Source organism: Muntiacus reevesi, chromosome 2 (genome assembly GCF_963930625.1).
Source record: "Muntiacus reevesi chromosome 2, mMunRee1.1, whole genome shotgun sequence".
NCBI lineage: Eukaryota > Metazoa > Chordata > Mammalia > Artiodactyla > Cervidae > Muntiacus > Muntiacus reevesi.
In genome coordinates, this window is record NC_089250.1 from 105,674,525 (window position 1) to 105,699,579 (window position 25,055).

The 25,055-nt window shown below is 48.1% G+C and overlaps 1 protein-coding gene across 1 annotated transcript; it reads right to left on the reverse strand.

The window, feature by feature from the left end:
- Positions 1-5,395: 5,395 nt before the first annotated feature.
- On the reverse strand, positions 5,396-24,377 carry NPFFR1 (neuropeptide FF receptor 1). The gene is made up of 4 exons (XM_065919876.1): positions 24,319-24,377; positions 11,247-11,561; positions 8,378-8,477; positions 5,396-6,275 (listed from the first exon to the last, which is right to left on the reverse strand). The coding sequence occupies exons 1-4, from the start codon at positions 24,323-24,325 to the stop codon at positions 5,396-5,398; spliced, it is 1,302 nt and encodes a 433-aa protein (XP_065775948.1). The 5' UTR covers positions 24,326-24,377.
- Between the last annotated feature and the right edge of the window lie 678 nt (positions 24,378-25,055).

Genomic DNA, 25,055 nt, shown 5'->3' on the forward strand with positions numbered 1-25,055 from the left:
AACCCACTCCTAGGTTACTCAATAGAACTGAAAAATATATACATATAAGGACTTATGTGTGTTCCTAGCAGCATTATTCATAATTCATAAATTCATAAAAAGTGTTAATAAAATATCCAGTCACTGATGAATAGACAAATAAAATATCATAGAGCCATACAATGGAATACTACTCAGGTACAGAAAGGAACAAATTACTGATTCATGCTCCAACATTGATGAATCTCAAAAGCATTATTCTAAGTGAAAGAAGCCAGATCAAAAAGCTACACAAGTAAATGACCTTCCAAAATCAAATGAGTGGTTATCTGGGGCCAGGAGGAGTGGAGAGGGTTGACTACGAATTGGCACAAGGAAATTTGGGGGAGATTCTGGAAATATCTTGAGTGTAGTGGTGGTTACACAACTGTATACAATAGCGAGAACTCATCAAAATGTACAGTTAAGATGGGTGAATTTTACTGCATGTAAAGTATGCCTTAATAAAGCTGTTATAAAATTTTAAAACATATATACACATAGAAAATGATTCCACAATTATCTCTTGTGGCAATATTTGGGTGCTTTTCATTTTCTTCTCTGTTTATCTAAATTTTGTAAAATTTCCACAGTGGAGTGTTTGTGTAGACAGAGAAAAAGAGAAACAATAAAATGTCATAAACATAAATAATTGGGTTATTCAACAAGGAGTCTATTGTTGATTCAACATTGTTTGCTTGCAGTGAAGCCCATTTGGGTCACCTCCTTCTCATTTGTCTTTCCTCAGTGGCACTTCTGAGGGGTGAGCTGAGGAAACATGCAAAAAGGTACAGTGCTTAATAGCAATGCTTTGTCTATCCAGCTCTCGGCTTGGCTCTCACCTGGATTTCTGGATGAATACACAGTAGACTAATGATAGGGGGGCTCTCATCCGACTTTGCCAACTCTACCCTCCATTCCAACCCAAATCATGCATCCCCTGGGCCCCAAGAGAAAGTTCTCGGCCTACGGCCGGCAGACTGTGGTGTGCGGGGCCCAGACTGGGCATCCGCCTCCAGCTCCCGTTGGCCTGTTGCATGCTGCGTGGCCTTGGTGAAGTCAAGAGGCCATTCATCAGTGGAGACCCATGATTAGAATGACCACTCGTTGCTGCAAATGGCAGGACAGGACACGGAGTCCCTCCAAGAGTTCCTCTGGGGTGGGGATGCTCAGTGTCCACAGGCCTTTGGCCCTTTCCCCCATCACACATCCAGTTCATTTCCAAACTTGCCGCCTGTGAAAAGGCAGTCACCTTAGGAGACCCAGCCAACCTGTAGGCAAACGGCAGCACATGGGCAGAAGTCCACGTTGCTTGCCCTTGTGTACCCTGGGGTAACTGGGCAAGGCCCCTGAGAGGGCCCAGGTGTTGGGTCATAGGATACCAGCCAGAATCATAAAGCTATACTTAGAAAAATATCTTCATAAAATAGCATCTCATGGAGGGAACATACAATTTTCTAGCCACTCTGGTCAAGAAGTAAAACCCAGAGCTCAGAGCAGCTGGGGTGGGCTAGGAGAATAAGACAAATTATAGCTTTCCTTGAACCACTGCCTCATCACCCATACATGCCAAGTCAGAAGAGATCCTGGGTCCCAACCTGGGGCCTCTGTTCTCAGGGCTCACACAGACACTATTTTCAGGAACTATGTCTAGCATCTGAAACCTCCACACATTATTCACAATAGACAAAATGAGGAAGCAACCCAAATGTCCATTGGTGGATGAATGGATAATGACTGGCATATCCATACAATGGACTATTACTCAGCCTTTGAAAGGAAGAAAATGACATGTTCTACAACATGGAGGAACCCTGAAAACATTATACTCGGTGAAATAAGCCAATCACAAAAGGACAAATCCTGTGTCATTTCACCCGTACAAGGTGCCTGCTGCTGCTGCTGCTGCTAAGTCGCTTCAGTCGTGTCCGACTCTGTACGACCCTGTAGACAGCAGCCCACCAGGCTCCCCCATCCCTGGGATTCTCCAGGCAAGAACACTGGAGTGGGTTGCCATTTCCTTTTCCAATGCATCAAAGTGAAAAGTGAAAGTGAATTCCTTGAGAATTCCTTGAGACAGAAAGTAGAATGGCAGTTACCAGAGACAGGAAGAAACAGGGAGTTATTGTTTAATGGGTACAGAGTTGCGGTTTGGGCTGTTAAAAAAAAGTTCTGCAAATGGATAGTGATGGTAATACAGCAGTGTGAAGGCACTCAATGCCACTGAACTGTACACTTAATAATAGTTACGTGATAAATTTTATGTTGTATATGTGTTTTGCCACATACACAAGAAACCAAACACTCCACAGATACCCACAAGGCCTCACCTCTCATGAAAGCATCAAGTCATGCCTGAATCAAATCAAATCTGAACAAGCAGACACAGCCTTTGATGGATTTTTTTAGAAAAGAAATAAAAATACCAGCAAACATATGAATTATGGCCTAGTGCAATTTTTTTTTTTTTTCTTTTGGCCAACCCAGTCTTTCAAAGCATGGCATCTTTGAGGAAAAGTGAGACAAAGGGGCCTTGATATAAGGTTGGCTTGGGTGAGTGCCCTGGTCTCCCCCTAGGCTGTGATTCTGTGGTTGGGGAAGCCATGCTAAGGGAAAAACACGCACCAGAGGAAAGACCAGACAGTGTCTCCCAACAGATCCCCCCCAGCCACAGGGAAAAGCCTTTGGATTTAAGATGGCCCTTTCTCTGGTCTGCTTTTAGAGCCTGGAGTCAGAGTTCTTTAAGGCAAGCAGCCGGGAATTCTCCAGCCTCTTCTCTAGTGACATAGAACACTGATAGAGGACCAGAAGTTGGTCCCAGACACGTACTAGTTAATGAGGGACAGGATGGCACACCCTTTCCTGAGACCCTCCTCCATCATTCCTAGACACCTTGACCGGGGTGGGGTCATGATGGATCTTGGCAGCCTGCTCCGTTCATGGGTTATAGATAGCATACACAGAACAGCTCAAGCCAGAAATTACAAGAGTAAACACAATAGACTCATTTCCCAGACCAAGAGCTTGGGGCGGGAGGATGTGATTGCTGGTTCTGTGAGTATTCTGGCTCACCATCAGGCAAACAGCATTTGTGGGAATTTCCACCTCTCCTCCCCAATCCACCTTCCTTGAGAGGCAGGAAGGGGCATGGGAAGAAACCATCAGACAAACTCTTAACTCAAACCCTGCCCCACTGTGGCCCTTCCCCTCTTGGTCCTTTTGAGCCTTAGTTACTTTGAGAATGGCAACATCACCTTCAGCCCCTTTGCATGGATCAAACATGTCTGGGGACATGCTTGTAGAAAACACTGTACAGTGGCTTAGGAGTTTTCTTCTGCTCCTATATCTAGTACTTAGAGTGGGGTCAACAGGGTTAAGTCATTGTGCGTCAATTAAGAAAACTAGTGGAGCCTCAGAGTCACATTTTCTGCCCTGGAAATGTTTCCTTTTTATTCACTAAAATTCTGGCAACAGTGTGTGTTCTATAGAGATGAGGGGGAAGTATCCAGTTAACTACAGATGACTGGGGCCATGCAAGGATCACAGGATAACCCCGATTCCTCCCACCTCCTGGAGAGAAGCCTCTCTCTTCAAGGTAATGCAGGCATGCTGCATGAGAGACAGAGCAAACAAGGGGTAGATCCTATCCTTTTTTAGGGCACATGAATTATCCATGCTGGGGAGAGGTTTAGTGTTGTCATCCCAGAGGCCTTAGGGGACACCGTAGCTTTGGTTGGCCAACTTCGCCCCCACAATGCCCTGGAGGGAGCAGGGGAAGGGCCTTGGAAACATTGTGTACTTGCAGCTCTAGTGAGAAGATGCATTTTGGAAGGCAGAAATTGGGTGCTCTGCCCTCCTTTCCTCCTGTCTGTGAATAAATAAACTGATGCTTCTTGTGACCCTGCTGCTGCTTGTCACATTGTGAGCTCTGACCTGGGTCTGGGTGATGGTGGTGGGTCCTATGAGAGAGGAGGGAGGACAGACACCCCATTCTCTGGGCTCAGACAAATAGTATCTGCAACTGACTCAAGCTCCCTAGGGATTGTTCTGCAATTGCTCAGGCATCAGTTCAGCTCAGTTCAGTCGCTCAGTTGTGTCCAACTCTTTGCGACCCCATGGACTGCAGCATAAGGCCTCCCTGTCCATCACCAACTCCTGGAGCTTGCTCACTCATGTCCATCAAGTCAGTGATGCCATCCAACCAACTCATCCTCTGTCATCCCCTTCTCCTCCCACCCTCAATCTTTCCCAGCATCAGGGTCTTTTTCAATGAGTCAGTTCTTCACATTAGGTGGCCAAAATATTGGAGTTTCAGCTTCAGCATCAGTCCTTCCCATGAATATTCAGGACTGACTTCCTTTAGGATGGACTGGTTGGATCTCCTTGCAGTCCAAGGGACTCTCAAGAGTCTTCTCCAACACCGCAGTTCAAAAGCATCAATACTTTGGTGTTCAGTTTTCTTTATAGAGCTCATGCTCAGGCATGACGCCCTGTTAATGGTACTTTGGGGAGAAGAGAATGGCCCCAGACACTTGAAACAAACAAGACAAACCTACACAGAACACACTGTGTTCTCTTGGGAAGGGATCAGGGGAGTGGCTTCAGTCATACATAGGAGACTCCAGGACATGGACACCAGGCATCAGATGGACAGGCCAGCCTTGCTTTTCACTTCTTCCCAGATGTCTAATTAGGATTCACATTTTTCATTGTGCTCCGCCCTAAGCACAGCTTAGGCAGCTGGAGGCAGCTGGAGATGGTCGAAACCAGACAGGCAGGCTCTGAAGTCATGCAGGCTCTAGTTGAGAGACAGACTAGTCTCATCTCCTCTTCCAGCCTCAGTTTTGCACCAGTAGAAGGAGTATGTTATTGTTCAGTCACTAAGTTGTGTCCGACTCTTTTGCGACCCCATAGACTGTAGCCCGTCAGGTCCCTCTGTCCGTGGGATTTCTCAGGCAAGAATACTGGAATGGGTTGCCATCTCCTTCTCCAGAGGTATTTCCAACCCAGGGATTCAACTGGCATCTCCTTCTTGGCGAGCAGATTCTTTACCAGTGAGCTATCAGGAAAGCCCCAGAAGGGGGATAAGAAACCCTATTCCCAAAGTGTGAGAATTCAGTGAGATGATGCCTAATGATCCCTGTGGCTTCTGCTGCAGAGGGTTTCAGGGAAACAGCTCCTCTCTCTTTCCCCTCCTCTGCCTCTGTCTGAGGGGGAAGGAGATGGAGAAGATTCCACTAACAACAGTTCACTGCCTTGTGTTTGAGAGGGAGACATATGGCAGCCTCTCCTACCACCACACCAGACGCTGTCATGCCTGGGTGTCACATGTGCGGTCGTGGCCCTCGGGTTCAGAGGCCTGCGCTCCGCATCCCCCTCAAATGTCCCAGGCTGGGATGGTGAGGGGCAGATGGGAGCACCCGGGACCCTCGGCGGCCAAGCTATGGTGAGCCACGCGGCCATTGCGCAGCGGGAGACGGCCGGGCCTGGGGGCCCCGCTGCTCGGGCCCGACTCGGAGGGCAGGCCTGAGTCGCTGGGCTGCACCTCCACGAACGCTCGCGTGCGCTGGAGCCGGCTGGCCCGCTGGGAGTAGGCCTCCCGGTGGCTGCCCCTCGGCGGCGCGCAGAGCTGGGCGCGGAAGGCGGCCTGGAAGCCTCGGCGGAAGTTCTCGTTGAAGTAGCCGTAGATGATGGGGTTGGCGCTGCTGTTGAAGAAGGCCAGCCAGTGGGCGAAGGGGAAGGCGTAGGCGGTAACCAGGTGTAGCTGCGGCTCGCTCAGCTGCCCGTAGTCGATGAGGAGCAGCAGCGCCCAGAGGGGCAGCCAGGACAGCGAGAAGAACAGCGCCACCATGACCAGCATGTGCGCCACCCGCGCCCTGCGCCGCGCGCCTCGCCCGCCCTCCGCCGCCGCCTCCCCGCCGCCGGCGCCAGCGGGCCCCGGCGCCTGGCACAGCTTGCGGGCGATGCGCGCGTACATGACCACGATCAGCGCCAGCGGCGCCAGGTAGATGTGCGAGAAGAGCACGGCCGTGTAGACCTTGCGCATGCCCTTCTCGGGCCAGGCCTCCCAGCACGAGTAGAGCGGGTAGGAGCGGTTGCGGGCGTCCACCATGAAGTGATGCTCCTCGCGCGTGACGGTCAGCGTGACGGCCGAGGGGCACATGATGAGCAGGGCCAGCGCCCAGATAACCGCGATGGTGACCAGCGCCTTCCGCAGGGTCAGCTTCTCGCGGAAGGGGTGCACGATGCAGCGGAACCTGTGACGGAGGAAAGAAAAGCAAGGGGTCTGGGAGGGCCCCAGGGATGAGTGCCAACCCCATGGAGGGCAGAGGGCTGGGGGATGGCGGGGCTGGGGCACTTCACCTCCACCATTGCACCTTAGGCAGTGTCAGAGAAGGCTCAGGTGTTAATTATGTTCGTTGACAAGCAAATTGGTTTCTCACCCTATTATAGGGCAATCAACTCCAAGGTTGGGTGGCCATGGAACAAGACGAAAGGGCAGGTTTCACAAAAACTGAATCCTGTTCGTGCACTTTGGAGGATAAACTGAGTAGCTGGCAGCTAGCAGTGACTTAGTTGGCAGATTCTGTCCCTGAGTAGGCCGACTGGGTAGGTGTATCAAAGAAAACAAATTTTAGCTGTTTATGGCTTCTCCAGAAAACCTTGGGAGCTCAGGTGTGGAGTCTATGTGACAGGCTCTCCCTATGTCATCTTAGCCAGCATCCTTCCAACAGTGCCTCCATAGTATCAAGACAGTTCTGCACCATTTCCTCCTTAGGATGTCTCAACTGTGATTATTATTATACCCTTACTTTACATATGGGATTCAGAGGTGTTAAGTAACTGGCTCAGGGTCACACACCTAGCTAGTACCAAGGACCAGGCTTGAATACAGATTTGTCTTGCTCCACTATGCCATATAAACTGGCAGCCGTAAACCCTCACTGTGCATTAGAATCTCCTGAAGCATTTCAAAAAATACATGTACCCCGTTCTCCTGGTCAAAGATGCCCATCTAGTTTAGGAAAGTCATGGGGCAATTTAAGGGCTAAACCTGCGCTAGAACACAGCTGACTCCCAGCCAACTGTTCTTTCCACTTCACCAAACTGTCCTGCTCTCCTCCCTCCTATCCTTTTCCCCACCTGAGCACTTTCCACTTCTCCCACAGCTTGTCTCAAGCCTTGTTTTCTCAACCTACCTGACTTTGGCCTCCTGGTTTCATAACATCAAATATTTAAGGAACTGCCAGAAAACAAATAATTCTTAAAGCACATAGTACTGGCTCTAAGTGCAATAGCACTTAATGAATGGAGAAGGATCCTAGGACAGACCAGGAAGCGTTCCCAGAGGAGATAGGAACTTGAAGAATACCCAAACACCACTGGGAGACATTGTCATCGTTAACAATGACAAGAAAATGAAGACCAATGAAGGAGGACTTCCCCCAAATGCCCAGCTAATTAGTGGCCTTGCAGATGGGGACCCAGTTCTATCTCCCCAGCTGTCTTCTTCACTGGGTCACAAAAGACTGGTTTTGATGAGGGCAGAAGTGGAGGATGATGAGGACACTAGATTCTAGGAAGGGTGGAGCTAGTAGTGCCTGAATTTGGAAGAAGACAAGGAGGAGGGTGTGGCTGTAAAGATGAAATAGAGTACTATTAACTGCTGACATATGGTCTCCGTACCAGGTAGTATGTATCAGCTTTACAAACAAAAGTTCATTGAAGCCTCCCAGCCACCTGGTAGGGTATGGATTATTTGACAGGTGATAAAACGGAGGCTCAACGTAGTTAAATGACTTACCAAAAGGTCATCCAGCTAGGCAGCCCTCCAACTTACCTTCCTGCCTCCCTTGCTCTGGGATAAGCACCCTTATTGAAAGGGCTCATGGAGAGGGAGGAGGACCCCCTTGCAACTGCATCAGTTGTGTTGCTTACAAAGCAAACTGCTTGGTCCCTGGCTCCATTCTATTAGCAGACCAACGCTAATCAGAGACTGATGGAATCTGAGGCTGAAAGACCAGAAGCAGCAGAAGATGGTGGAGTTGGGGAGTCAGGGACCAGCCAGGAGGTCTACTGCTCAGGAGACAGGACTGTCCCCAGGCTCCTCTTAGGGCCCAGGAATACCTTTTAAAGCTCCTCAGGAGCTGCCTCCAGATCTTCCAGAAGGAGGTGGCAGTATCCTCTGCAGTCCCCCAATTCTAGAGGGCAGGCAGTCCCACCACCCTTCCCTCTGTGGTTCAGGACCACAGACCACAGAGCAGTCCTGGCCTTCTGCAGGCCTGGCAGTGGAAACAGCAGCTAATCCTCATGCTGTGTCCCAGTCAACCCAGGATAACCCAGCCAGGAACCCTCTCACCTTTCCACAGCTATGGCCACCAGCGTGAAAACGGAAGCAGACACAGACATGCCCTGCACCAAGCCGCTCATCTTGCACGTGGCATTGTCGAAGGGCCACCCTGCAATGACAGAGGCCACCAGAGTGAGAGACGCCTCATCCACAAAGAGCCAGAGACCTCCAGCCATCCGGGCCAGTCCCCTCTGTGGCTTGTATCTTTCCTCCAGTCGAGGTAGGTTGTCATTCCACCTCTGCTTACACGCTTCCAGGAGTGAGGTGCTAACCGGCTGGTACCTCTGTGGACAGCCCTACTAGAGACAGCCTTTATACTGACCAGCAATTTTTCTCCATGAGCTTTAGAACCATCCAGCCCTGCCTGGCTTTCTGCTCCCATAGCCCAGCTCCAAGTTTTAGGCCAGTAGTTCTCAAACCTGGCTGCTCACTAGAATCAACTGAGAGCTTGGAAAAGGATCAGTGCCCAGGACCATGCCAGACTAGTTACAAACAGAATCTCTAAGGGTGGGACTCAAACCACCATATTTTCCAAATCAACCCAGGAGATTTAAGTGGCAGGCGAAGTGGAGACCTACTAGGATAGATCCATCCTGACTCACAAGTGGGGGGAGATATAAGCAGCTCTAGCCCATCGTACCTGATGTCCTCACTCTGATCCCTGAGCTTCTGCTTTCTCATGAGACCTGGGTCCCACCTGCTTTCAGGACTGGTATCCAGGTTCACATCTTGGCTACCTGAGGCTCTCTGTTGGTAACTACCTGGTGTTTCCAACCCTCTAGGCCTGGGATGGGGAGGGGCAGCTTGTTCTTATCTGTTTTGCCTGCGGACAGGGGTCATCTCCCAAGACTGGGGTCTTCTTTCACCAACAGCCTCTGCCATGTTGATTTTCTGTCTGCACCCTTACGAGGTACCAGGCACTGGCCCGCTCAGTCCTCACTACAGCCCCATTACTATCTCCTTTTTACAGATGTGAAAATGAAGGGGGAGATTAATTTACAATTTCTTTGTCTCTAAATCACTATGAATCAGTGCTGAGAGTTTGATCTGGGTGCCAGGGAGTTTAAATGTCATGGAAAGTCAATATTGCTGTAGAGAGCAGGCGGAAAATCATGAAAAAATGTTCAAACCTCATTCATAATTAAAAAAACGCAAATGATACTTGCTGTGGAGAAACAGGAGCTCTCAGACATCACTGGTGGGAATGCAAATCATTACAGTCCTTCTGGAGGGGAACTAGGCAATGCCTAATTTATGCACTTGTCTTTTGATCTAACAATCTCACTCTACTCTGAATATACACCTCTGATGACACAAAATATATATGCACAGGGTTATTCATTGTAGCACTGTTGTAACTGCAAAATATCAGAGAAACTCTAAATGCCCACATTAAGAAGTTGTTAAATAAACAACGGTTTATACAGATAAAAAAGGACTGGAAGACTACTGTAACCAACTAGTGACCTCACCAGACTATTGTTAACTGGTGAGCGTGCAAGCGTGTGTGCACACCTTTATGTATATGCACATGTGCATGTGTGTGTGCATGCATATGTTTGTGTGTGTTTTGGGAAGAAGGATGCACGGCCTCTGTTCAGCATCTCTGAAAGAACCTGTGATTCAGCTGTGATTAAAGATCCCACCAGGCTTAGCCAGAGGACAGCCAAGGGGAAAGGGACAGCCCTGGCTTCACTTCCTGGGTTTGTGAGTCCCCCAACCTCACATCAGCTGTGGTGTGTGGTAGTGTGTGCTCAGTCATGTCTGACTCTTTGTGATCCCATGGACTGTAGCCTGCCAGGCTCCACTGTCCATGGGATTCTCCAGGCAATAATACTGGACTGGGTTGTCATTTCCTCCTCCAGGGGAGCTTCCCAACCCCAGGGATAGAATCTGCATCTCCTGTATCTCCTGCATTCCAGGCAGATGCTTTATTGCTGAGACACCTGGGAAGCCCAAATAGCTGACATAAGGGAGAGCATTCTTGGGTGGGCTTGAACCACTAGCCTTTCAGTTAACAGCCCAACGTGCTAACCAACTATACCACAGAGACACCACAGTCACTCCAAATGGGGCTGTCCAGGCTCTGAATCCTGTTTCTGGGAGCTCTGAGCTCAGAAGCTGCAGGCACAGGCCTCTAGGGGTCTCCCCAGCTCTGGAAACTAGTCCTTCCCACCTTGACTCTGCGGCGCCTTACTCTGAAACAAGAAAAGTGAATCCTGGGAGAAGGTAGATGATAGTGGGATCCTTCTGACATTTCTAGATACTGGGCAGGAATTTAGAAGTCGGGTGCCTAGTTCTGCTTGAATCCCTCTACCAGATCCCTGCTAAACAGCCAGCCAGTCCCTACTTAAGATATTCCCAGTGCCAGGGAGCACAATACCTGTAGGCAGGAACCCTTTGGTGGAGAACATCTCAAATTAGTTTTTAGGTCCCTATTCAGAGGAAACTTGCCTCCTTACCACTTCTTCCTGCTGGTTCTAGTTCTGTCCAGAACTAGATGGAAGCTCCCTGGGAGAGTAGGACTGAAAGGTGCAATGGTTAGAAATACAGATGTGAGAATGTGGGACTTGACACTTAGTTGTGTAGACTACAGAACCGCCCCTTAATCACTCTGAGCCTCAGTTTCCTCATCCATCAATTGGGGATAACAATAATGCATACTTCATTGGATTGTTATGAGGATTAGCTAAAATAATGCAGGAAGAATAAGTCACACAAAGCCTGGAACAAAGCAAATGATTAATTCATTGTATCTGTTTTTTCTAGTCTAATCCCTCAGCCGTAAGGCTGGGGAGTTTGAGACAACAGCACCTTGGCCAGGAGATCAGGCCAGCTGTGATTTCAGGGGAAAGCTGCCTCCATTGCCTCTACTCACCAGTGATGAGGTTGTCCACAAGGGTGGTGGGCATGCAGAAGATGCCCACCAGCAGGTCGCTGATGGCCAGGTTGAGGATAAACATGTTGGTGACAGTGCGCATGTGCCGGTTCTTGAGCACGATGAAGCAGACCAGGGTATTGCCCACCATGCAGAGGAGGAAGATGAGTACGTAGGCCACAATGAACATGGCAGCCACCGGGGAGGAGTGCTGGTAGTAGGAGGAGAAGGTGAGGTTTGCAGTCGGGGTGGCCTCAGCATCACTCCCATTCTCGCTTGGGGGCCAGCTGCTATTAGAAGGCTGGGAGGGCTCCCCTAGGTGCAAAGGAGCACATAGGTCAGGATCTTAGGTGAAGAAGAGATGACTGACTTCTCACCACTGGAAGATCCTTCTGTGCTCCAGACCCTGACCATGCCCAGCATCCGGGCATGAGCTCAATTCCAATTGCAACTGGATTCACCGATCTAAGACTTTCAACACAGCCACTCAGACCCTGATCTCACACCTCCCAACCCGCTTGTCCACCTCTCGTGTCATTTCCCAATGTTGGTCACTCTCCATTTGCACACAGTCCCACTGTGCTGCATCCAAGCCCCATACTTCTCAGCCCTGCTCTCTGCCCCAGAGGCTGACCTCTCAGGAACCTATGTCAGTCAGGTTCCCGTGCTCTCTGGGTCTTTTTTTTTTTTTAATTGGACTACAGTTCATTTACAGTGTTGAGTTTCTGCTGTAAGCAAAAGTGAGTCAGTTATGCATATATATATATATATATACATATATATATATATATATATCCACTCTTTTTTTTTTATATCCACTCTTTTTTAGATTCTATTCCCTGCCTTCTGGTTTTTTAAATGGGTTTCAGTCAATGGGAAGCACTGAAGGAGATTGAAGGAGTAGGGGAGAGAGAGGTCAGGGTGTTCATCTCCTGCTTTCCTCCCTGCCTGGACCAGGCCTGCCCATGGGGCTGTCTTTATGGGTGCAGCTCCAGCTGGGTCACTCCTCTTCCACAGCTCCAGTTCCTGCGGGGCTGCAATAACAAGGTTCCCCTCTGCAGCGGCAGCTGCCTGTGACTGCCAGTCCCTGTGTGCATCACCATCCCATGCTGGTTCTCTTGCCCTCCTCTCCCTGCTCTCAAATCTCTCTACCAAACTGTCTTCAGTTAAACCCTTCCTGAGTGCACCACCTGTTTTCTTCTGGGATCCTGACTATTACACCCTCAATATCTTTAATGTCCCTTCTCCCCATTGCCACAGACTTTAGCTGTGGAAGACAAGAAGGCACTAGAGGGAGGAAGATGGAAAGGGGACTCTGAACCAGGGCTGAGGATCAAAGGCACACATTCAATTCTTCAGACCATCCAAAGCCAAGGTCTCCACCCATCCTTCACCTTCTCCCATTGTGGTATCAGCTGCTTCATTTGCACAGCTTTTAGCCAAGCGTTTCCATATCTCCTGGGCTTCCCTGGTGGCTCAGATGGTAAAGAATCTGCCTGCAATGTAGGAGACTCAGGTTCAACCCCTGGGTTGGGAAGATCCCCTGAAGAAGGGCAAGGCAACCCACTCCAGTATTCTTGCCTGGAGAATCCCATGGACAGAGGAGCCTGGCAGGATATAGGGGTCACCAAGAGTCAGACATGACTGAGCAACTAACATTTTCACTTTTCCATGTCTGTTATTTGATCCAGTCCTTCCTGCTGTCTCATGAGGTAAATAGGTTAGGTATTAACTCCATTTGAAATGGCAGGACTGTGACCAGAGGGGTTCCCAGACTCGCTCAGGAGAACACTGGTCTCTGCAGCTGAGCTGGTGTGGTTCTGTGTCTCTAATGTGTCTCGGGCTTCAGAGTGTTTCTCCAGGCACCTGTGGAAGGAGCGGCTGAGTGTCCAACCACAGCTCTTCTGGGGAGTCATTAGTTGTGGTGACTCATGATATTGTCTTGTAAACTCTCCTCCTGCTTTCCTCTGGGACTGAATGGGGCCTGTTCAGAAGATGAGGAGTCTCTGGGGCATCTTCTGTTGCATACAGAACTCAGCCACTGGCCTGGAGGCCCACAGGAGGCTCGGGACCAGAGACTAGAAAGACCCTGGGGGAAGCACGGCCAATAAGCTGGCACGGTGGGGCCACAGGGACCAGCAGGCGCAGGGGGGCACTCGGAGGGGCGAAGGGTCTGCCGGTGGAGGAGGAGATGCTGGAAGTCTCGGGTGCACAGTGAGAGGAGGAAATGACACTACTCTGCTTAGGCCCTCCAGGGGCATCCGATTGTACCCAAACATCTTTATTTTAATAACAAACATGTACAAGAGAGAATGTAAGAGTGAACGTATATAACAGTATATAGTTAACTGATAAGAGAGAAGAGTAAGAAGAACCTCCAAGCGTACATTATTCACTTTCAACAATTACCATCTCAAGGCCAATCTTGCTTCATCCATACCCACACCTCTCCTTGGATGATTTTGAAGCACAATCACTTCTCTTTCATTCACAAATATTTCAGATTGTTTCTAAAAAACAGAACTCAAAAAATCCATAACTCAGTATCAAAATTAACCATTGTGTCACAATATTATCAATTATCCAGCATTTAAAATTCCCTCATTGTTAGATTTTTTAACTAATTTATTTTTTACTGAAGGATTTACAGAATTTTTTAAATAACTGGTTTGTCTGGGTGAGAATCCAAATGAGATTTCCATTTCTATTATGTATTATTATGTGGCAAACCACCCCGAAATCTAGTGACATGGCACTGTGGTTTCATCATCTGAGTGGCCCTTCTGCAGGTCTCTCTTGGGATTATATAAATGTCTGGGTCATTTGTCTGTAGACTATCTCGAAGACTGGATTTCACTGATTGCCCCCTCTTGATGTCATTTTACACGTTCTGCTCTCTGTCTGCTGTATTTCCTGTAAATGACAATTAGATCTAGAGGCTTGATCTGATTATGCCTGGTGGACTCTCTCTCTCTTTTTTTTTTTTTTTTTTGGCTGCAGCTTGCAGAATCCTGGGCTGCAGTAGTGAAAACCTGGAATCTTAAGCACTAGGCCACCAGGGAACTCCCTGCTGGTCTCTTTGTTAATGCTAAGGTTGAACAGTGGGCTTAAGTGATGTCAGCATGATCCCTCCTCTATCAAGTTCCGCATTAGCTTTTCACCAATGTTTTCAGCAGGAGCCACTAACAATTACTGCCTAGACTCCTCATTGCATCTCAAATACAACCCAAACTCCTTACTGCATGGCCTGATTCCTGTCGCCATCGATCTGACCTCACCCCCTGCCACTCTCCACTTTGCTCTTTGTGCTCTGGTCCCCTCATGATACCTCCAACGCACTCTTAACACCTTTATCTCTTCCTAGTCCCTCTGCCTTTCCCCTTCCTTTAGCGTTCAGCTTAAATGCTGTCTTCTTGGAGAAGCATGTCCTGATTATTTCATTTAGGTGCCCACTATTATCTCTCATGGCATCTTGCTTATTTTCTTTCGTCTGCCAATATTTTCTTTGCTCCCAGGTTTATTGGATTTTCTTTTTTCTCCAGCTTTGAAAATCAGCTCCTGGAGAGGAAGGATCTTTTCTTTCTCATTGATGGGAAGATATCCTCAGCATCTCAGCAGGGCCTAATCATTGTGTTAATAAATGGCTTACTAAATGGTTGTTAAGTGGATAAATACGTGTGTGAAGAGAAAAAGGAAGGAAAGGCGGATCCTGATGTCAGGTGACAGGGTCCTGCTCAAGGCTGGCGTTGTTAGTGTTGAGAGGCCTTTTCCAGGATCCTCTGGAAAGAACTCCCATCACAGTCTGTTGGAAGCCTCCTTAGTTAACTCACTCTTGCTGAGCCTCAAAATCGACTTGAATAACTTGGGGAAATCTGTGGGTGTGAATGAGTAGAGGAAATTGTCAAAACCTGCTCAACTAAATTCTAGCCTGTGTGTTTGCCCCACTGCCTTTCACTGGGTTTCAAGGGCCTGCTTAGTGAGCTCACATTCCAAAGGCTGGCCCTGAGAAGTGTCTGTGAGCAACCCTGCCCATCCCTGGACCCTTGGCTGAGCCTGAGCATCACTCTCTACGCTTAGGACAGTTTCCAGCACTGTAGACTGATTTATTCTCAATTTATTTAAACTCCTTCCTATTCCTGGCAATTCCCCTGGCTGGTGGTGAGATGGGTTGGAGGCAGGCAGGCCTCCCACCCCATCTGGACCCCATACCAGCAGCTGGAGACCTCATTAACACCTGGACTTGTCCTTCTGGGGATCTGCCTGGTGCCCTTGTGGATACATTACAGCCTGTGAAAATTTCATCCGTTGGACCCAATTATGCCATTCCCCTTTCCTCCAGGGAATTCTGATGCTCTCAGAGATTACGCTCTGAGCCACGGAAAGTCTTGGGGCAGAGAGGATGAGGAAGCCCTGGTTCTCAGTGTGTGGTCCCTGACCAGCAGCATCAGCCCCACCTGGGACTCGCTAGAAATGCAGATTCTCAGGAATCACCCCTGATCTAGGGAACCAGAAACGCAGGTATCTCTGTTTTAACGTGTCTTCCCCATGAGTCCAATGGACACTCCAGTCTGGGAACCACAGAGCTGAAGGTCTTTGAGCAAAGACCCTGGAGGTAGTGGATGCACACAGACTGGTAAGTCCCAGCTCTCTCTTCTCCTGACTTCAGGCAATAGACAGAATATTTGTGTCTCCTCAAAATTTATATCCAATGTGATGGTATTGGGAAGTAGGGCCTTCGGGAGACATAGCTGACCCTTGAAAAATGCATGGGGTGGTTTGGGGCTCTGACTCCTGTGCAGTCAAAAATCCAAATATGACTTTAAATTCAGCTCAGTCAGCCCTGAATCCACATCCATGGATTCAACAAGCCTCAGATTGTGTAGTACAGTAGTAAGGATCTATTGGGAAAAAATCTGTGTATAAATGAAGCAGTGCAGTTCGGTTCCGTGTTGTTCAAGGGTCAACTCTAATTAGGTCACGAGGACAATCTCTCATGAATGGGATGAGTGCCTTTATTTTAAAAAGACTGCAGAGAGCCCCCCTGTCCCTTCCACCACATAAGGACACAGGAAGCTGTGTAAAAACCAACAAGAGGATCCTCTATGCCAGAATACTGGAGTGGGTAGCCTTTCTCCTCTCCAGCGGATCTTCCCAACCTAGGGATCAAACTCAGGTCTCCTGCATTGCAGGCGGATTCTTTACCAGCTGAGCCACAAGGGAAACCCAAAATGGAGATAAGCTCACACTTACTGAAAAGAGTGAGATAACATGTGAAGAAAACTTGACAATGTGGGACACACAACACTCAGTATGTGTTAACTCAGCAGCAGCTGAGCTGATGGTATTATAACTGCACAATGGATCCGAGAATAATATTTTATAATACTCTTGTTGTGGGCCTCCCTGAAAAGCCGGAAGATGTGTGAGAGAGAAAGCAACACCAAAATGAAGGTTCAGAGCCTGGAATCCAGCTGGGTACTCCACCAAGTTCACAGTTCTCCTACTAATAACTGCATCGTTAGCGCCACCTACTGGTCTGCCCTGGTACCACATGGAGCTCAGCTCTAGATTAGAAACCCAGTTATACCATTATGACCAACCTAGAGAGAGTATTAAAAAGCAAGAGACATTACTTTGCCAACAAAGGTCCGTCTAGTCAAGGCTATGGCTTCTCCAGTGGTCATGTATGGATGTGAGAGTTGGACTATAAAGAAAGCTGAGCGCCGAAGAATTCATGCTTTTGAACTGTGGTGTTGGAGAAGACTCTTGAGAGTCCCTTGGACTGCAAGGAGATCCAACCAGTTCATCCTAACGGAGATCAGTCCTGGGTGTTCATTGGAAGGACTGATGTTGAAGCTGAAACTCCAATACTTTGGCCACCTGATGCGAAGAACTGATTCATTTGAAAAGACCCTGATGCTGGGAAAGGTTGAAGGAGGGAGGAGAAAGGGATGATAGAGGATGAGATGGTTGGATGGCATCACTGACTCAATGGACATGAGTTTGAGTAAGCTCTGGGAGTTGGTGATGGACAGGGAAGCCTGGCATGCTGCAGTTCATGGGGTTGCAAAGAGTCGGACACAACTGAGTGACTGAACTGAACTATACCATTCAGTGCCTACTTCCTGAGAGCCTCAGGGTAAACACAGCCTGACCCGCTGAAGAACACAACACAACACAGTACAGCTAATAAACACATGAAATGAAAAGTTCATTTGTAATCAAAGAAATGCAGTTTTAAAAGAACACTGGGTAAGCATGCCATCAACCAGACTGGCAGAGAGGAAAAGCACTTGGTGACACCAGAGGGTGGCTGTGCAGTGTGGGGGTTGGAAGGACACACATCAGCTCAGCGTTTGCAAACAGGGCACATCCATCTAGCACCCTGATCCAAGACGCACTCCCAGAGCCAGCCAGTCCATTTTTAGGGATTTACTTAAGAAATAGAACAAGTTTTAATGGTGGGAGGATAATGCTGACCAAGGTGGTAATGGTTACAAAATAGTAGGTAGAAGCATTATAAACTGTGTTCCATATAAAGGTGTGTGTGTGTGTGTGTGTGTGTGTGTGTGTGTGTGAACAAATGACCAAAAAAAAAAACCAGAACAAAAGACGTTAACAGTGTGTAACAGAGTGTGTTTTAAGTATTTCTTTTTCCTTTGCACGAACTTGAGATCTAACCTTTCTAATCAGAAGGAAGCTCTGATAAATATGATTAAAATATTCACGACAGCAGTGGTTCTCAACTCTGACAGTGCCACTGGCAGCATTTCTGGGAGCATGGAAAGCAGAACCCACCTGGATTTCCAAGAAATTTCTGGGTCCTGCACTGGAGGGAAACCAGCTAGCTTGCTCCGCTCTCTGGCAGCCTTCCCCTGTGTGGGCCACTTCCCCACAGGTCAACCACCACCAGGCAGTGTGAGCAGACATCCTCCCCGCCTCTGGCCTCCCTCAGCACAGAGCTCCCAGGCTGGGCAGGCAGCTGTGGAGGCTGCCAGAGGCTCTGAGGATGCTGCTAGACTGGGGCTGGGCTGGGAGCAGGGTGGGAACCATGCCCTCTGCCGACTCACTGCACAGCACACCATCAGCCAAGGCCCAGTGGGGAAGGCCTGAGAGGGACTCCTGCCCAGGTGATCCAGCAACTCTGCAGAAGGACGGACAGACTGCAGTGTCTGTCTGCGTCCCTCAGAGACCTTCCAGGCCCTATTTTTGGTCCAGCCACCCAAGAATGCCTCCTTCTGCCCTCCAGTCAGTATCCAGCCAGTCAGTGACCCTTGCTTAATAAGACCTGGCAAGGACACAGCTTCCAGGCCAACTCTGAGTGACAGAAAGTTCTTCCTATTGTTGAGTTGTCTTACTGCAACTTGTCTCCCACCTGTTCCAGTTCTGCTCCTTGAACAAGAATAGGACCCTGTCCCCAAGGTCATCCCCCCCTCCCGGCCCTTTTTCCCCACTCTGAACATCTCAGGGTCTTTTCAGTAAGTGGGAGTTTTGGGCCCACGTCTGTCAGTCAGTTGGTTCTTATCTCCCCAGAAACCTTCCTCAATATTACAAGCCAGATCTCCTCTATTTGAAATATATGCAATTGATTTTTTTGGACCTAAATTCAGGTCTTTGCAATTCACTTTACATTTCATTTTCTTGGTTTTGATCCAGTGTTCCAGAATGTTAAGATACCCTAGTTTAAATTTTGAACCTGTTTCTATGTGGGTGTTATGGCTCTTATCCACAGATTTGATGAGCATGCCTTTTGTTTTCCCTCTCAATTATTTGACATAAATGTCAAGGTCAAAGTCTGAGGGACCTCTAAGCTGCATTAAAGTTAATAAAAAGTCTTGTCATCAGTCCTCCAGCCCCCTTGCCACAGCTCAGTTCACAGGGCTCTCATGAGAGATCTTAGCAGGGTCCTGCTGAAATCTCGTAATTCATCTTTCTACCTCTTAGAAACCCAGTGTGAAAGAGGAAACGTGGGAGGTTGAGCCTGAGTTGTTTTTAGCACTAATATTGGCCCCTAATGACTACACATCACCACATTTTTTTCTTTATTTTTGAAAAATAAATTTGTTTTTATAAAAAAAAGCAATATCTTTACTATAAAGCAGTTCTGAGCACTACAAAAGAAAAGAGTGAAATAAACATCCCTGAAATTTCACACCCAGAGATGCCCCCGTGGCCATTGCCTTTATGATGCTCCCAGCCACACCCCAAAGGCTCTGGCCAAGTTGACCGTATCCTGCATTTCCAGCATCTCATCAAGCCAACACCAGGGCTCTCTGTTTTGCTTTCTTTGAAGCCACAAAAGGGATTAACCTAGAACTGTGGGAGTGGAGCAACCTTCAACCAGTGAAGAGGAACAAACAGATGTCAGGTACCCATCACTGTAGGGAAAATCTTGGCTGCCTTCTGCACTTTTCTCAGAAGGCGTCCAGTGAAATAGAACCCTAGTGGACCACCACTAAGCCCAGTTCATCCACACACTCAGTTCTGTTCTTGCCTTTTCTCCTTTTCCCATCTCAGTCTCCTGACCTCTACTTTCAGGCATCAGCTCCTTCTCTCAGGGTATACTTTCAGAAGCAGGAGCACCCAAAGATGTTAGTGACCTTCTCTTTGCATGTATTTTACATATACATTCAATAATAAGCCTGTTTAATTTTGTATAAAGGGGACCATTCTACACGTGTGTTCTAAAACCTGTTTTTTAAAAAGTTACTCACAGTAGTTAGTAAATATATTTTCATACCAGTAAATAAAATCCTAAACACAACTCATACAGCATGCTGTTGCAAGTGCTCTCATCCTTTAATTTACTTAACTTAGGGACATTAGATGATTTCTAATTTTGCACTGTGATGAAAATTCTTGTGCACATATCTTTGCAAGTGTACAGGCTGCCTCCTTTGAAAAAATTCTGTGATGTCTGATCACTTTATTGTCTTCTAATTCAGCAAAAACAAGACCTGGAGCTGACTATGGCTCAGATCATCAGCTTGTTATTGCAGAATTCAGACTTAAATTGAAGAAGGTAGGGAAAACCACTAGGCCATTCAGGTATGACTTAAATCAAATCCCTTATGATTATACAGTGGAAATGACAAATAGATTGAAGGATTAGATCTTGTAGACAGAATGCCTGAAGAACGATGGATCGTAACAATTTATAGGAGGCAGTGACCAAAACCATACATAACAATGTACAGGCGGCAGTGACCAAAACCATCCCCAAGAAAAAGAAATGCAACAAGTCAAAATGATTGTCTAAGGAGACCTTACAAATAGCTGAGAAAAGAACAGAAGCAAAAGGCAAAGGAGAAAGGGAAAGATATACCCAACTGAATGCAGAGTTCAAAGAATATCAAGGAGAGATAAGAAAGCCTTCTTAAGTGAACAATGCAAAGAAAGAGGAAAACAATAAAATGGGAAAGGCTAGAGATCTCAAGAGAATTAGAGATACAAACGGAATGTTTTATGCAAAGATGGACACAATAAAGGACAGAAACAGTAAGGACCTAACAGAAACAGAAGAGATTAAGAAGAGGTGGCAAGAATACACAGAAAAACTGTACAAAAAAGATCTTAATGAACCGGATAATCATGATGGTGTTATCACTCACCTAAAGCCAGACATCCTGGAGTGTGAAATCAAGTGGGCCTTAGGAAACATTGCTACACACAAAGCTAGTCGAGGTGATGGAATTCCAGCTGAGCTATTTCAAATCCTAAAAGATGATGCTATTAAAATGCTGCACTCAATACACCAGCAAATTTGGAAAACTCAGCCATGGCTATAGGACTACAAAAAGTCAGTTTTCATTCCAATCCCAAAGAAGGCCAATGCCAAAGAATGTTCAAACTGCCAGATAATTGTGCTCATTTCACATGGTAGCAAGGCAGTCCTTCAAATCCTTCAACAGTACGTGAGCTGAGAACTTCCAGGTTTATAAGCTGAATTATAGAAAAGGCAGAGGAACCAGAGATCAAATTGCCAACATCTGTTGGATCATAGAAAAAGCAAGAGAATTCCACATAAACATCTACTTCTGCTTCATAGACTATGCTAAAGCCTTTGATTATGTGGATCACAACAAACTGTGGACAATTCTGAAAGAGACAGGAATATCAGACCAACTTATCTGCCTCCTGAGAAATTTGTATGCAGGTCAAGAACCTGGAACATGGAACAATGGATTGGCTCCAAATGGGGAAAGGAGTATGTCAAGGCTATATATTGTTACCCTACTTTTTTAACTTACATGCAGAGTTGCTGCTGCTAAGTGTCCGACTCTGTGTGACCCCAAGGATGGCAGCCCACCAGGCTCCTCTGTCCCAGGGATTCTCCAGGCAAGAATACTGGAGTGGGTTGTCATTTCCTTAAAATGCTGGGCTGGATAAATCACAAGCTGGAATCAAGATTGCTGGGAGAAATATCAATAACCTCAGATATACAGATGACCCCACCCTTATGGCAGAAAGCAAAGAGGAACTAAAGAGCCTCTTGATGGAGGAAGAGGGAAGTGAAAAAGCTGGCTTAAAACTCAACATTCAAAAAACGAAGATCATGGTATCCAGTCCCACCACGTCATGGCAAATAGGTGGGGAAACAATGGACACAGTTACAGACTTCATTTACTTGGGTTCCAAAATCATTGCAGACAGTGACTGCAGCCATGAAATTAAAAGACGCTTGCTCCTTGGAAGAAAAGCTATGACAAAATCAGACATCATATTAAAAAATAGAGACATTACTTTGCCAACTTAGGTCTGTATAGTGAAAGCTACGGTTTTTCCAGTAGTCATGTACAGATATGAGAGGTGGCATAAAGAAGGCTGAGTGCGAAAGAACTGATGCTTTTGAACTGTGGTGCTGGAGAAAACTCTTGAGAGTCCCTTAGACAATGAGGAGATCAAACAAATCAATCCTAAAGGAAATCAACCCTGGATATTCATTGGAAGGGCTGATGCTGAACCTGAAGTTCCAATACTTTGGCCACTTGATGCAAAGAACTGACTCATTGGAAAAGACTCTAATGCTGGGAGTGATTGAGGGCAGGAAGAGAAGGGGACGACAGAGGATGAGATGGTTGGATGTCATCACTGACTCAATGGACATGAGTTTGAGCAAACTCCAGGAGACAGTGAAGGACAGGGAAGCCTGGAATGCTGCAGTCCAAGGGGTCACAGAGAGTCAGACATTACTTAGTGACTGAACAACAGGTGTTCACTAAGTGTTTGATAATTTATTCTGAAATTTTAAATACAGGTCAACATTTTTCTTAGCAGTTTAGGGCTTGTTTTTGATCTACCCTTTCTTCCTTTCTGAAAATCAGAACATTTGCCCATCTTCAGTCTTCTGGCACTTCATTCTCTGTCATTTCCTCTAAGGCAAAGATTACATCGGAGAATGCCTCCAGGTCCCTGGGATGTTATTTGTATGAGCTTAGATTATATGTGGCTTGATGCCTTATCCAATCACTTATCTTGGGCTTCAATCTCCCCCTTATGTCCCTCATTTCACCATTTGAAGTCAAATTGCCTGTGCGCCCTGCTAGGCTGCCCTCCCTTGCATATTAAGGTTACATGCACCACAAGCCAAAGCCCAACGCAGGTTCCTCTGCTATCCTTATGCAAACTTTGAAAGCACTTTGCTCTGTCTCTACCAGTTTTCCTTGGCTTCTGTTCACTGAGGCTTCGGTGCTTTGCTAACACTATCCTTTCAGATCCCACTAATCTTCTAGATGCATCTTGAGTTCTGCATTTCTCATTGCATCTTGTGTGCGTGCGCTTTCCAACCCTAGCTCATTGGGAAGCAACAAGCGCAACTGCATACAATGCTCTGTAAAACTCCCTTTTCTTTCTTGCCAGCCATGTTTGCAATTCTACTGGCTTGGAATTTCCGGGTTTTATTACCTCCTGGAGCAGCCTTCTTTTACGGTATGATTTTATTCAACACATCTTGTCTTATTTTACCCTCACAGCCACACTGTGAATCCAGCTGAATGTAAGTTTCTCCATTCAAGAGATAGGTAACCAGTTGCAAAAAGTGCATGCGTGATAAGTCACTTCAGTCATGTCTGACTCTGAGAGCCTATATACTGTAGCCCACCAGGCTCCTCTGTCCATGAGATTTTCCAGGCAAGAATACTGGAGTGGGTTGCCATTTCCTCTACCAGGGGATCTTCCCAACCCAGGGACCGAACTCACGTCTCTTATGTCTCCTGCATTGGTAAGCAGGTTCTTTACCACTAGCACCACCTCGCACAGAGATTTAGGCAAAACCCCAAAGACACCCAGTAAGCCAGTGGACCAGCCCTGGATTCTCCAGTTTCTTAGCTGAAAGATGGTTTCCTTTGCCCACATCGGCTGAGACAGGGGTCTGGCCCCACACCTGGTAAGGCTGGAGCAAACAGCTTTATGGAAGACAATTTTTCCACAGACCGGGATGGGGGTGGGGGGGTAGGCGGGTAAGGGGAGTGGGAGGGCAGGATGGTTTGGGGATGATTCAAGTGTGTTACATTTATTGTGCACTTTTATTTCTATGATTATTGCATCAGCTCCACTTCAGGTCACCAGGCATTAGATCCCAGAGTTTGGGGACCCCTGCCTTAAAGTTCTGGAGGTCAGGTCCATAGTTCCCTCTCCTTTCTCCCAGGGAGGGAAATTTTGCATGGAGGAGACCTTGTCTAGAATTCCATCTCTCCGACTTTGCCGCCTGGAAGGAATGACAATTCCTTTAACGCCAATAGGTAAGCTGTCCTCACCTGGTTTCAAAGGAGCCCCCTCTCAGGCAGGAGGGAGTGTGCTAGGCACTCGGGGCATAGAGGCTTCCGGGTCTTTCCCCTACCTCTCTCTGTCTCACGCACATATTCAGGCACACACTCTGCAAAGCACTCTAGGTCTTTCTCCCTCTCTCAGTGTGTGTCTGACTGTCACACAGACCCACACACACTCAGAGTCACAGTGTTGGGCTCTGGACAGCCCTCTGCGATCGGAACACCCCCTCCCCTCCCCTCTCTCTAGGCTAACAGCTCCTCGGTACCCATCCACTTGCCCCAGCCTCAGCCCCGGGGTCACTCACCGTCCATCCTGCCCACTCTGCCCTGCTCCAGGACGGTCCCCGACGGAGGGAGGCAGCGGGCCCCTACGAACCGGCAAGGAACGGGGTTCTCCGGTGCTGGGTTGCTGGCGCGCGCCCTTGCCCCACAGTCCGGCGCTCGCAGGCCCTAGCCCAGAGCCGGGTCTTCCTCCCCTCGCCGCGCGGAAACCGGGCAGCGGCCGGGCTGGAAGGCTCCCGAGCCGCGCCGCTGACCACCCGGCTCTAGCCTCTACCGCCCGCTGCCGGCGGCCAGCCGCTCGCGCTCCCGGCCCGGGGGAGGGGGCTCGCGCCGGCCGTGCGGTCGTCATGGCACCCGGCACACCTGCCGCGTCGCAGCGCCCCCTTGCCCGCGCGCCCGGTCCCCGGCCTCTTCCCAGATGTGGCTCCCTCCACAGGGACGGTGCACCCCTCCAAAGAAAAGGACAAGCCACTGACCACTGCAGCCTTGGCTGCGACAGAACTCCGTGTCCCTCTCCCTGTGACCCCCATCCCAGCGCCTGGCCCCCACTCCTTGTCCTCGCCGCAGAGGAGTCTGACCCCCAGCCAACCACCCTGGGGGCCAGGACCCTGAGGACCTCCTGAGAAGGGGATGAGAGGCAGCTGTCACACACCAAAAGGCGAGGAGAGCAAGGGACAGTGTGTCGGTAGACAGTTAATTCCACGACTCTGGAATTAACTGACCAGGTGCTCACCAGATGTCTACTCTTGGGCAAGTGTCT